The sequence below is a fragment of the Cervus canadensis genome, chromosome 17 (genome assembly GCF_019320065.1).
Source record: "Cervus canadensis isolate Bull #8, Minnesota chromosome 17, ASM1932006v1, whole genome shotgun sequence".
Classification (NCBI taxonomy): Eukaryota; Metazoa; Chordata; class Mammalia; order Artiodactyla; family Cervidae; genus Cervus; species Cervus canadensis.
The window spans coordinates 24,488,951-24,503,220 of record NC_057402.1 but is presented as its reverse complement, the minus strand read 5'-3'; the positions used below and the strand labels follow the sequence as shown (position 1 = coordinate 24,503,220).

Here is a 14,270-nt window from a genome sequence, read left to right as displayed (position 1 = left end):
AGTCCATAGGTGGAGCCAAAGTAGTCTCTTCAGATTCGGGGTTGCTGTGTATCGACTTGAGTTAGCATGAGTCAGGATGTAGCCAGCAGAGAAGGAAGAAAATCTCTCTCTGAAGCTCTTGGGGGAGACTTTGTAGGTCCCTGTAAATAAAGAAATATAGCGCTGCTGGCTACCTCCTGACTCGTGCTAATTCACATTCTCTCTCTAAAGGCTCAGACGGTAGAGTCTGCTTGCAATGCAGGAGACTGGAGTTCAATCCCTGGGTCAGGAAGATTCCCCCGGAGAAGGGAATGGCAACCCCACTCCGTTATTCTTGCCTGGAGAATTCCATGGACAGAGGAGCCTGGCAAGCTACAGTCCGTGGGGTCGCAAAGAGTCAGATTCAACTTAACGACTAACACACACACAGTGTGGTAGCTGTGATAAAAGGCACAGGCACACAGCCTCCAGTAGAGGAAAAGGGCCGCTCACTCCTTCAAACAGCCCCCGAGAGCATTCAGGCTCTCTCAGTGATGTCCAAACATTTTTCCACACCTTCAGGCAACTTTCGTAAAAATAAGTACCCCCTGGGTATTTGAAAGTTGATATCTGGTTTTCATCTTAAGCTTAAATCATTGCAAAGAAAAAAATTTCCAGTAAGCATTGACATTTTAAGTTAAAACTGTTCCACTACTCTCTTCCATGTAAAAATAAAACTAGACTGTGAAATAGCATGACTGGAAGGTGAGGTGGGGGAATACTAAGAGTGGAGATGCTCTTCAGGAAGCCAGGATCTAAATGACCCACCATTATCCACGCAGATGGGTGGGAGCAGACCACTCTAGGCAGAAGGAAAAAGTGCAAAGGCCCTGAGGCAGAGGCAGACTTGACTTGTTTCAAAAACAGAAAAGTCCTGGTGTAGTGAGGGATAGGCTACGACGGGGAGATGGGGCTGGACCGTGAAGAACTCTGGATGCTGTTGTGTTGATCTGTTTTACCCCACCCCCCGGCATTCCCTAGGTTATGCCCCTCTTTTGAGCCCCAGAAGCCTGACCAGACCTATGTCCCTCTATCAGTGGGCAGTTGACTGGTGACTTACAGATGTGCTTAGCCCAGGGTACATTTCAGCAGCTCTGACGAGGGAAAAGCCAGAGGTGGGGTGTTAACTACCCAGATCCCTTCTTGCAAGGTCCCATGGGCTGGCTGGGTTCCTGCAGTGAAGGTCCTAGCTCCTGTCAGGAAGCCTCTCTGTTAGGGTTACTGTTTCCTCCCCTTTCCCGCCTACAAGTCTTAGAGTCTGGAGTGGTACCCCCTGCTTTGGAAGGCTGGGTACTGCACTCTCTCTTGTGGCTTCCCTACTTGCTCCCCACCTTGGTGAAAAGTCTTTTTACTTAACTCTCCTACAATTATCCTAATTGTAAATGTCATCCATTTCCTTCCGGGACCCTGGTTGGTACTCCATGATTAAGTGGTTTTATTTTATTTGTTGTTTCTTAAATCCTCTGATAACTGTCTTTCTATCCTGCGAAGCTACATCACAGATCTTTTCTTTTTTTTTTTTTAGCTTAGTTTCTAAGCGCCTATTACAGGGTTAGAAGAAAGGCATAGTGACTGTATACACAATGCACGGTAGAGCCAAGAGATGCTTGAGAGACAACCGGTCCATGGAGAACAAACTGCAGTTGGAGGCCATGAAGTTCAAGTCTGGGACAGCATTCCCATGCACAACCCTCTCTGGGGAACGCAAACTCCATCGCCCTCCCCAGGTTCAAAACTTCCACTTCCCCTTAGTGTTAGTTGGAAAACTTTTAGCCATAACCATATTTAGTCATATCTGGGGAGGGGTCGGGTCAAAAGTCAAAAAGAAGAAAAAGAATGTATATATGCTTACGTAGCTAAGGTCACAGTTACTGCTAACATACTTGTCTGGGAAAGCCTGGGCCAGAGGGCTCAGGACAGAAAAACAAACCAAGCCAAATAAACCTTTCCCTTCGATTGGGTGGATCCTGGCTGCTTTCATTCATCTCAATCCAAGAGTCATCCTGTCAAGTCATGACGTGGTCACACTGTGGGAGCCTTAAGTGGCCACAAGGCCATTGGCGACTCAGTCCATGTTAATCACCGCAAGTCACAGCTGTCTAGTTTTCTAAAGCGTGTTTCCTTCCTCAAGATCATGTTAATTTACTGACAGAAGGAAATCTACAGACAGCCCAGAAGGAGGTGTGAGAACAGGACTTGGTGCAGAGGGAAGTCTCCCTGCCATTAGAAAGTGAGCCAGGTGCCCAGCACCCCGAGTGGCAGCTCCAGGATGAGATGGGAGAAACCCTGGCACCCTACACGGTACCCTGATGTTCTGCTGTCCCCTTCTGAGGAAGCCAGAAAAGGCCGAGAAGTGCAGGGGGCCCATGAAAATAAGAAGAAAGGATTAGAAGTCGGTTAAAAATAAAACTTATCAGATGAGAATTAGGTCCTGAGAATGTTATCTCTTCCCCCAGGAGGATGGAGAAAAAAACTGCATGTTAAGGCGAACACAGGCCACATGATGAATAAGCATAAAAATAGGAGGAAATGACCCAGCAAACGTGCCAGTCCTGCGGGAGGAGGGCTTTCCAGGAGGTGCTGACCTTCCAGGAGAGGCAGCCACCCTCCGGGGACACAGAAGAAACTGGCCAAGGGGCTGACTCGGGTGGAGAGAGACTTTTTTTTCCCTCTGTACTTTTTAAAAACTGATTGCTTCCTTTCCCCAGCCCTGCCCCCGTCCCACATGCATTTGTTACCTTTTCAGAAAAATATCGGTGTTTGGAAAACACTCTAGGGCAATTCCTACTTTTCAGCATTTTTATGGCAGGTAACCCTGTCCTCAGAGAATTTTTCAAAATCCAGTTAGTAAATACTTAAACTGGGTGAGGATGAAGGAAGCTGGCAGCAAGCAGCCAGACCTTGGCTGCTAGGAACCCACCTCCTCATGCCACCCCCAACCCTTCACCCCCCACAGCACCCCCTATCCTCAACAGCTTTTCTGAGATTTGCCACCAAATTGGGCTGCTCCACAGCTCTTTTCAAAACTGGCCTATCACACACCCACTGAAGTCCCATTACAAATGATACATGAAGTCCCGACTCTTCTACCGCTATGTCCGCCAGGCATTCATCATAAGGGATGTGCCGTTTTCCCTCAAGAAATAGGCACAAAACAAAGACTGCCTGTGAAATTAATTTTTAATAACCTAGTGCAAATAATGAATTTCATTCCACAGCTGCTCTTAAAATCTGTATGCAAAACTGTGACAATAAAGCACAACAGCCATCCTATCTGAGATGTTCCTCTAACTTTAAAAAAAGAATCACAAAATGGTCTTTATAAAATTTCTGAAAAATCTCAGCACTCAGGAGCACAAGCAGCAACTACTTCAAGGAAAGCTTTTCTAAGTACAATACTAAGTTTACCAAAGGTCAAACAAACAGGATTCAAGAAAGAAATCTGGTGCTTTTTTCAACACTCACAGTCTTTCAGGGTATTTAAATAGGCAAAAGAGCTGTGTTTTAAAGAAATGAAAATGACATCCTTCTACAAGCACCTCAAAAAGATTAGATAAGAGACTATCCAAGAGCTTCGGAGAATTAAAAATGTTTCTGAATTTCCACTCAATGTCACTTAGAGGGGATGATGAGAATTCCCTACGATGACAGAGCCTAGCCTAGCTTCCTCTCTTGATTTCCACGTATCAGACAGAGAACTGTCAGTAATAGAACCACGCTGACATCTCAGCCTTAAGCCTAAACTGGAAAGTTAGGTATGTTAAAAAAAAAAAAAAAAGGTTTCCTTTCCTCCCCTCAGAGGGTATCAACCTAGGGCCATGAGGATAGCAGCCTGGCACTGTCCAAATGTCCCCACGCACTGCATGCACTGTGGCCTGCTGGGAGGCTTCCAAATTGTACCCGGGAAGTCCCAGTCTGTTTTCTCTTCCAGAAGATCCACACTGCTTAACTCTGCCCTGTAGGGGATGGTATGCCCCACACAACTCATACCCAGGGTTAGCCCGAGAGACCAATGTTGCCCATATTCCCAACTTCCCCCATGATCCTGGGAGGCATGCAGCGAAGATCCCATTGCAAAGACAAGGGAGAATTCATCATCTATGCCGTTGATGTTTTCTGCTCATGTGGCTTCTTCTGAATAACTGACATTCCTTTAGGATGCTGGGCATGAGAACCTTGTGGATAACCTGAGCCTCACGTGAAGCTATCAAGCAGCGGACATTTAAAGCTCCCTCTCCCCCAACTCCGCTCATTCCTGCTCTTTTGTCTGGCATCTCCTCTGCAGGGAGGAGACACCGAAGACAGCGAATCCTGAGGAGCTAGAAGCTTTGAGTGCAGTACTCCTTCACCCCATGTCATGTCACGTCATGTGTTAGGCGCTCAGTCGTGTCCTACTCTTGGCAACCCCTGGACTGCAGCCCCTGACAAACCACCCGACTGCTCTGAGACCGCTTCCTCATCTGAAGAGAGCAAGAGCCGACAGAGGCTGCAGAGAACAGACGTGTGAGCGCGCGGAGCTCAGGCCTGGAGCAGAGCCGTTGGCGTAGGAGGCGTCACCCTACCAGCTGCACTACAGCGTGACTTGGACCTCTTTGACGTTGGCCTTGCAAACGTAAGAAAGATAAGCCATAGTAGGTCCGGGATCTCAAAGGACCTAACCTATCAACACAGAGATAGTAACATATTAAAAATCACTTTTGGACAGGAATAGACTGATCTGAAAGCAGATTGGATCTTAAATATACACTAGCATGTATCATTCAAGAGTTCAACTATAACCAGCTTCATCATGAAAAGAGCTATTTCCACTGTTTCTACAATAGTTTCCAACTGTCAGGCGAGTGTATGCTCCTCGGTTCTTTGTCTTGTCACAACAAAAATTTGGAGTGACGGACATTGAAGCCCCCTCGGCGGGTCACAGCCCTTGGGTCTTGGACAGACCAGTGTTATAGCTCTTAAATAAATCAGTGTTACAGCTCTATTTTATTTAGATGATAGCAGGAAAATCCATCTTCGAGGTGTGAGGGCACGTCGACCCAAAGACGGGAAGAGAAGAGCGCCCCATGGTGCAGGAGAGAGAGAGAGGAGAGGGCTTTGGCTCCTCTTTTTATATGTTTCTCTGTCCCTGAGCCTGTCTTCTGTAAATTGGGCCAGCCAGGAGTGTTGTTTGTTTTACCTGAGGTTCTCACTCCGGTCCTCGGACCTTCCTTTGTTCTATTTTCACGGGCTTTTCCCTTCCAGGTCTTTTAGCCATCACCACTCTGGACTCCTTTTCCCTATTCTAACTACCTAACACAACCACCTCACTGCTGCTGCTGCTGCTAAATCACTTCAGTCGTGTCTGACTCTGTGCGACCCCATAGACGGCAGCCCACCAGGCTCCCCCGTCCCTGGGGTTCTCCAGGCAAGAACACTGGAGTGGGTTGCCATTTCCTTCTCCACCTCAGTAACCAGTATTCTTTTCATGCCCTTCAAAAGATTCAAGACTGAAGCTAAGTCAATTTTGTATTATTTTTATTTAAAATAACTTTACCAAGAACGTTCCTTGGGCTTGTCCTCATAGTTGATCAAATATAAAAGTACCTGTCATGTCCCAACCCCTATTTTATACAAACTGCTGACTCAGCATGGCACTTCCCATCACTGCTTCCTAAATCACAGGAAATTTCAAGACCGAGGGACTGAAAGAAAGTAGAAATGACCCAGCCTCTAAAAATCCTGAGTTATGTAAAGAAGAAAAATAAAATCATATCTGAGTAGATAATTCATGATTCAGACAGCCCAGCAGCTAATTGGTATTAACTACTCTACTGAAGATCTACTTAATGCACTTAGGTAAGACTTTTTATTTCCATGAAATTGGATCTTTGGTTCAAAATTTAATCTCCTGCCAAAGACTCTGCACTATGTAGGTGACGTAACATGTCATTGCCAGGAATATAAAGAAATTGATCCGATTATTTGCTAAATAATGTTTCTTTATCAGGGCTAAGTCCTCCTCTAAGTGGGCTGTCAAAGAGAGGAGCAAAAAGCAGTCACTATTAGTTGTATTATCCAGGACTCCAATTCAGCCATGAAAAAAAATCAGTGCACTAAAAATTGATTGGATATACAGATTATTAGGTTATAGGACCTTTGTCTGGAAGGAACAAGCAAGGCCTATGAGGTCTGATCTTTTGGCAAGTAAAAATATTAACTAAAATGAAAGATATAAGACATAGTATTGGAATGATATGATATTCTTTCAGAATATTATCATTCTCATGACATTAATAATCATGGAAGAAAATTTATCTACCATTATAGGGAACATAAAATTCCTAATAAACAACTTTGTTTCTTTCTCTCTTGCTAAAATTTTTCAAAACTGTTCTGAAGGAGGAATGTAGTCTGTCCTGTCTAAAGCTATTCTTACGTTACTCCCATGGTCCCTGGACATAGAAGGGCAGAATCTTCCTCAGTCTTCAGATTCACTGTGGTCAATGACCTCTTCAAACAGGTAAACAGATAAGAAAGGACACTATGACCAAAGCTTTCTATAACCTTTAGCCTAAATTTACATGTCAACAACAAGAGAAAGGTGTGTGCACAAAAATGCTAGTGAGCCCTTCCTGCCCAAGATGGAGGAAATGAATCAAACCATTAAAACACTAAGGCAGGAGAATGAGTTTATTCAACAAGTATTTACTGAGCCCTTACTATATGCCAAGCACTATTTTATGTGCCACGAATACATTCCATTGATTAAAAAATACAAAATCCCTGTCTTCATTGTGCTTATACTCTAGAGGAAGGATACCAGACAATGAATATAATAAATAATTTACATAGTAAGTAGAAGGTAATGAGTACTACAGGGGAAAAAAAAAAAAAAATAGAGCAATTGTGAGAATGAAAACAAGTCTTATTTGGAAAATTTCCCAAACCGGACACACACAAAAATATGCTTCTTTCTTGGAAAGTCTATGTGCCTGTCAGTGACAAAAGAAAATATTTCTGGCCCCTTAATGTTCATGGGATTTTCAAGCAAGAAATTACAGGGGTTTTAAAAATATGAAAGTGGAATTGAAAACTATGCAGAGTAACTTTCATAAAAGAGGAGCTCCATACAGAATTTGTGAGGCATTGGAATCTGTGTTTACTGCTGGAGGATGTCCCACAATTCTAGCAAATTCCATGATTCTGGCCACACTGCCAACCACAGTAGATCTGGAGAGTCAAGTGTCGAAGAGGCTACCAGGGTCAGAAAATGTGGAAGAACTCAAGTAGCTTTCCAGGATTTTTTGTTTTATTTTCCATTACCTTTTTTAGAATACAGCCTAATTTTTGTGATTTTCTTGTTTCATTAGAGAAGAGTGAGCTCACTAAAAAGGAAAACTGAAAAACAGGAATGCCTACATTTCCAACTCCATCTCCAATCTCAAATTGTTTAAAATGCACACGTTTATTGTATATCAGCAGACCCAGGTTTTTTGACACCATTAGCAGAGGTTGTTGACTCTAAACTACCAGGAAGATTTTTTTCCCCTTTGATTTAAATTCAAATTTCATTTCAACAAAGCAACCAAAATAATTAATGAATTAGGTTCTCTATCTAAGAAGTGAAAATAGAAAATAAATGGTGTCATCTTTGATCAGAAAGTTGTATTTCAGCAAGATGGGGCAGAGGCAGCAAGTTCAGGTTACAGGACCAGGAAAAGGGAGTGTCTACCCACAGGATACTTAGAAATTGATTACTATAACGGCAGCCTGTTCTAGAGGTAATAATGACATTAGGTTGTGATAATTCTCCAGAAACCCCAATATCCCAGGATTAGGAACATCTGGAAATTGTTCAGATGACACACATTTCTGTTTCCTGTGTTAAGGCTTCAGTGATGCCTCTCTGTGGCACCTGTCACCATTTTATTTCTTTGCAAACCACCTCCTTTCAAATTAGAAAGTGTACATAAAGTGCAAGTAAGATTCAGTCCCTTGCCTGTGCTTTCAGGTTCTTGCTCTGATAGTCAGGATTACCAAATCTAACAATTAAACCGCTGGCCAACTAGGTTGTCTGCATGTATTTCTGGAGTTAGCAAATGAGCTCATCTGGCAAAAAGAGTGTCTGAAGGTAGGTGCAGTCTTGGTAGGGAAACACACAGTACCATACACGAGACAGGGATCTGAATGATGCAAGCAGTGGGGTTGGGGTGGGGGGGTCCTTGTCACGGAGTCACTGAAGAAGAGGCCTTCTTTGGATCTCAACTCTTAAAGCAAATTCAAAAACTGTTACTAAAAGTGAATGAGGCCAGCGGATTTCAGAGCAGGGTCAGTCCTCAGTGAGGGCAGGTTCAGTTTTCCCTGGGTTGGGAACAGAAAAGAAAACAAAGAGGTTAAGGAGCCAGATCTGATGAACTTCATGTCACAAATGTCACCCCTAAAACCTCCAGCAAATGCTTCCCATCTCATAGAACAAAGCTGAACAAAGGACCTCCTGATGGGGCTTAGAACAATGTATTTTCTTTGGTATTTGCTAGGGAGACTGTTCAAATAGGTCATGATGTTACATACATGTTACATACATGTTTACTGTAGGATTTCTTAGGTTAATTTTTCTTGATTAATATGCCCATAAACACAGTGACTCTTCAAGAAAGAGATACTGTATGTAACAATTCCCACATTTGGGGACCAGGAATTTACCTTCTCACAAACTATTCATAACATGTCTTTCAATATAATGTATTTTGGGAAAATATGCCTTATAATACTGGTTGGAGGGGACAGGAAAGACATTAAGTCATATTCAGTTTATATTACATGAGCCTGGTTTTTATAGTGAGAATCACATTCCCATACCAATATAATAAATGAAGTGTGGTGGTTGCATTGTATTTCCTTTGTAATGTGCCAAAACCATGGGCAAAATTTAATGTTATATTTGAGGGGTGGATGAATATTAATGATCAGATGTTAACCATATCCCATCTATTACAAACTGTCCCACAGTCAGTGGGCATTCACAAGGGATGTTCTTTGCATTTTTTTTTCTGATTTTTTTCAGCAGAGCTAAGGCCAGGGTTTCAGAACTAAGTCTGTCATGATGTCATTTATATATATATGTGTGTGTGTGTGTGTGTGTGTGTGTGTGTAGAGATAGATAGATAGCTGAGACTGAATAGAGTACATTAGCATATACATAAAAAACTTAACTAAAAGTCATGGATTGACTTAAGCAAAAGTCACAGAAAATTATCAAATACATACTAGTTAAATTCCTGAATTTCTTTTTGGCTTCTGCCCTTTCTTCAGCATCAAAGTACCAAACAGTCATGGCGTATCTGTGAAAGATAAGCAGATATTAGAAAAGAGGTTTAAAAATATGACCAAAAAAAAAAAAATACTAAAAATTTCACATAACAGACATTTGTAAAGCCAACATTTAAAAATTTTCCTATTATCAGAAGTCCACCCCAATTTTAATTTAAAATAAACGTCTCTGGTTTCAAGTCTATTTAAATGTAATAAAACATGTAAGGAATTCCAAGTATGCACCACCCATTATCCTGGGCGGTGGGAATTCAAACCACCCTGTGAATACAGCAGCCTCTTTCTCAAGGAGCTCAGGCTTTAGCAGGGAGGGGAAAGGCAATTGAACAAATATAACAGGTCCAGATGAACTACACAAGAAAGGGCTAGAAGCGAACCATTCATCGAGTCATTCAGCTAAAGCCTGAGGGACCTAAGCTGGTGGGGAGAGCACAGAGACGAGGACTTTGAAGAATAACATATTGAACGACAGGACAGTTAAAGCCTTGACTTTTTTCTTTAGTTTTGGACATTGAGGCAAAGAAGCAATGGGATATTGGTACCGTCAAGTTTTCTACTATGTCCCATTTATTGGATAGACTATACAAGAGTAATTTTATGCATGAGTTTCCAAAATGCTTTGTTTCATTATTAGTAGTAGTTACTGGAACTGCTATAGGACTTGAATTTTTCCAAACGCTTCCCGTCAACACGTGGTGCTAAGGTTTCCCCTGTGACCCTAGTCATAGAGGAACTGGGGAAGAACGAGGAAATTCTGCACAAATGACAAGGACCGATTACTGTACCCCATTAATAAGCCACAAACAGGCTTTGGTGGGAGAAGTAGTTATCTGCTCACCTAGGGCACATCCCAATTTGACATTTCATAGGCAACTCTGTGTGGGGCTCAGATCTGTCACTTCTGGAGGGGGACACATAAACCTTAAGCACTTAACACCTGTGATTTTAATTTAATTAGTCTTGTTAAGGTTCAGTCATTATCTTTTCTACCCAACCTTGCTCCTCCTTGCCCCCAACTGTTATTCCCAATTCAGGCTGCACCCCACAGTGCTCCAATACCACGTGGTTTTCAGCTTTGGCTATAAAACAGATGCAAATTAGATAGAATCTGAAATTAAGATTACATCAAGAGTTTCTGGGCATCCCAGGTGGCATAGCGGGAAAGAATCCGCCTGGCAGTGCAGGAGATGTAAGAGATGCAGGTTCCATCCCTGGGTCGGGTGGATCTCCTGGAGAAGGATATGGCAACCTATACCAGTACTCTTGCCTGGAAAATTCCATGGACAGAGGATCCTGGAGGGCTACAGTCCATGGTGGCATCAGTTCAGTTCAGTCGCTCAGTCGTGTCTGACTCTTTGCGACCCCATGAATTGCAGCATGCCAGGCCTCCCTGTCCATCACCAACTCCCAGAGTTTACTCAAACTCATGCCCATCGAGTCGGTGATGCCATCCAGCCATCGCATCCTTTGTCCTCCCCTTCTCCTCCTGCCCCCAACCCCTCCCAGCATCAGGGTCTTTTCCAAAGAGTCAACTCTTCTCATGAGGTGGCATAGTTGGACATAAATGACTAAGCAAGCACACACAAGAATTTCTATATTAATAGTAAACAATACTAAATTGTTCAGTTACTCTGAAAAATCTTCCCATGCGTGATCTAACGAAAGGAGTCTGAAAAATCCAATTGTTGGGACATGTTGGATACAGTAAACCCAATACAATTTTAAGCTAAGAAAAGGGGCAAAAGAAAAAGAAGTCAGAACAAATTCCTCTTTCTTTTTTTTTAAATTATTTTTTAATTGAAGAATAATTGCTTTACAGAATTTTGTTGTTTTCTATCAAACCTCAACACGAATCAGCCATAAGGATAAATATATCCCCTCCCTTTTGAACCTCCTTTTTTTGAACCCCTTTTTAAAATTTTATTAGAGTATCACTGATTTACAATGTTGTGTTACAAATTCCTCTTTCTATTCTCAAGGTTTTTTCTCTGCTTGCAACTGGCAGCTTTTAAACTCATCCAGAGTTGACCAGATAGGATTCCTGACATGTGGCAGCCAACAACATCAGGCTTTTTTTTAAAGGGAGGGTGGTGAGCAAGAAAGGCAAGAAGAGAAAAGAACGCTCTGGGAAATTTGGAATCTGAGACTCTCACTTAATGGAAAACGACTTGTTAACAGTTGAAACCAATGTTAGACTTTATATGTTAAAGAAGCCACAGTTTCTCCCTTAATTTTTATTGACTTCAAACAGGTTTGCTCTCTGCTTAGGGGGATGGTTGGTCCCTCGTCCGTAAACAACACACATTTGAGAATTCTCTGGGAACTGGGGTTTGTCCAAGAAGCTTCTCAAGAGCACTCGTGGCCCTGGCTGTTACCTGGTCGCATAGGAGGGCTGGACTTCATGTGGGTTCCTGCGGTCTGACCAGAAGAACAACAGTCTGTCAAAAATGGGCTCCACGTCCGCTATGAATGATTTCCCTTCTGGAAATATCCGCAGGACCCCACCATGTCGCTGAGGGCCACAAAGAAGGTAGATTACTTCGTGGCCTCAAACACAGTTCATTAACAATGATACTTCAGTCTCATCTAGAAACAAAGCTATCTTCCAACTGCCACTCCAAGCATATATTAATCCCAAATTTTAACTTCAGTGCCATTCTTTGTAGTAAATGTTATTTTAAACTTGGCTAGACGTATCTCCTTATTCACCTCATACCAAACGAAGTCTTCTTACCCCCACAGTCACAAAGCCCGAGGACACAAAGTGGAGTTCTACTAGGTCAGTTATACAGACTTGCCAATATCTGACTGACCCATAACCCTCTTCCCGCCCCAGCCATTTCATGTAATTCAATCTAATATTAACAGCTCCAGAGGACAGTGACCACATATAACCTCCCATTCAATTAGAATTTACAGTTTTCTTTTGAGTTCCCCTATCTCCTACCTGATTTCATCAGCTGGAAGTTATACGCTATTTTTTTCTGAATGCTCAGACCACCTTATCTCTATCTCTCATGACATATACCACTCTCTCCCTCGAACTACATTTTTTTACATGTACATCCAATCTGTCCTACTAGAATAATCTTGTCAAGGTAGAATTCTGGTCTTACATGTTGATGGTTCCCCACAGCACGATGCCTGGCACTAGCAGGCACTCAAATATTTTTTGAATGATTTCATCCTTTGTGATTTATCATCACCGATCTGACAACTTGACTCTCTTGCCTGTAACACTAACTTTCAAGATTTCAAAGGATAACTAAGGGATATATTTCAGTCATGTTACCAAATAGGGAACTGACACAAACCTTGTCACTAATTCACTGGTTTCCCAGGTTTACTTTTTCTGACCTCAGATAAAATATCCTTGCTTTATGACAGCTAGTATCTGGCCTAATGAATAGGAAATGGAGATGCAGAAGGTTCAAAAGCCAGATAAGCTTGAAAAGTTCTCCAGTTTCTCAGACTCCTAAATCATCCTTAACTTTTAAAAAACATACAAATTCCAGACACATGTCTGCTAGCATGGCACCAGACTTCATATCTCTATCTATATATATGTTCAAAAATACGAAAATAAGCTACAAAACCTTTGGCATTCACGATCACAGTAAACCATGGCAAGAGGCCACCAAGGAGACATTTCACCCAGAGAGAGAGAGCTGTGTGGGAAACGTCACTTGGGGATGTTTTAACATCCTACGGTTCTATTTTTATGAAATCTTCTCAGTGTTGCTCCTGGCAGGGAAAAGTATGTGTCTTATTCCACAATGAGAATCAAGAATCCTATCAGCTCTGGATTAGACTAAAAACACTGATCCCCATTTTTAAAATAATAAAGTACCTTCTCCTCATCAATCACCAAATTATAACCTATAACCTAATAATGGCCCTACTCATCCACCTCTATCAAATTAACTTTGCATCTATTATTTTCATCTCATCAACTCTAGTACTAAAACCATAGCAGAAAAAAAATGATAATATGAAAGAGAAAAGATTCATCAGTGGGAATTATGAACTCCAAACTCTCCTCTAAGTCATCCGAATTCTTTTCCTATGGTTTTAACCCCTCCCTCTACTTGCATTACTTCAAGTACCTTGGCATCCCAGTTCTTGTTCAGATAGTAGATGCAGGTGATGCAGCGGCCGTCACCGTTGGGGTTGTCCACATGTCGAACATAACCTGTTCCATTTCCTGGGTAGCAAGCCACCATCGCCTATAGAGAAAGTCAAAGGAAGCTGGTTAACAAAGCTGAGCCAAGCATCTCCCACCAGTGAACAGATGAATAACACAGTCTCCTCAGCGGCTATGGGACACAGGTATCTGCTGGCCTCTTCAGTTTTTGTACAGTGCATAAATTTGGACTCTTCAGCATATAACATTAACAACCAAGTTATATCTTACGGCTTAGCCCAGTGGAAAGCAGTTCAACAATAATCACACAATTCTAAAACATTTTAGATAACATCTATGTTGTTATTAGAATGCCCCGCCCCTCTTAAATTTTTCTTTTTGAAAAGGCAGGTTCTGGGTTCCACCCTAGACCCACAAGATCAGAATCACTAGATTTGAAGTTTAGAGATTATGCCTTACTAGCAAATGTCCCAGAATCACCAAATCAACCACTATCTTAGACCAATAGCTAAGATACTTGCATTTACAAAGACATGGGAACCAATCACGAAGGAGAAAAAGGTTAGGCTTGCTCAATAAAATGCTCAGGACAAGAAAGAAAAGGGAAGGGTCAATGGAAATTGTGGCCCAACTTGTCAGCATAAATGACAGTCAAATCCAGCTCAGAGAAAAAAAACCCACAGAAATCTTAATGCATTTTTCAATGCTTGTCTTTTTCCTATTGACAATTGTCAAATTAAATGATTCTCTTCCTTTTGTCCAAACACTACCTGTATCATTCAAGTGAAGAAATACAGAA

At 42.1% G+C, this 14,270-nt stretch overlaps 1 protein-coding gene across 1 annotated transcript in view; it reads right to left on the bottom strand.

Annotated features, from left to right (window-relative positions):
* Positions 1-6,672: 6,672 nt before the first annotated feature.
* EGLN3 (egl-9 family hypoxia inducible factor 3) overlaps positions 6,673-14,270 on the bottom strand; it is a 28,895-nt gene continuing 21,297 nt past the window's right edge. The window contains exons 2-5 of the mRNA XM_043490221.1: positions 13,434-13,553; positions 11,703-11,839; positions 9,265-9,338; positions 6,673-8,358 (exon numbers count right to left, since the gene is read on the bottom strand). Of these exons, the coding sequence (XP_043346156.1) occupies positions 8,327-8,358; positions 9,265-9,338; positions 11,703-11,839; positions 13,434-13,553 (363 nt within the window). The 3' untranslated portion in view covers positions 6,673-8,326. The remainder of the gene's footprint in view (positions 8,359-9,264; positions 9,339-11,702; positions 11,840-13,433; positions 13,554-14,270) is intronic.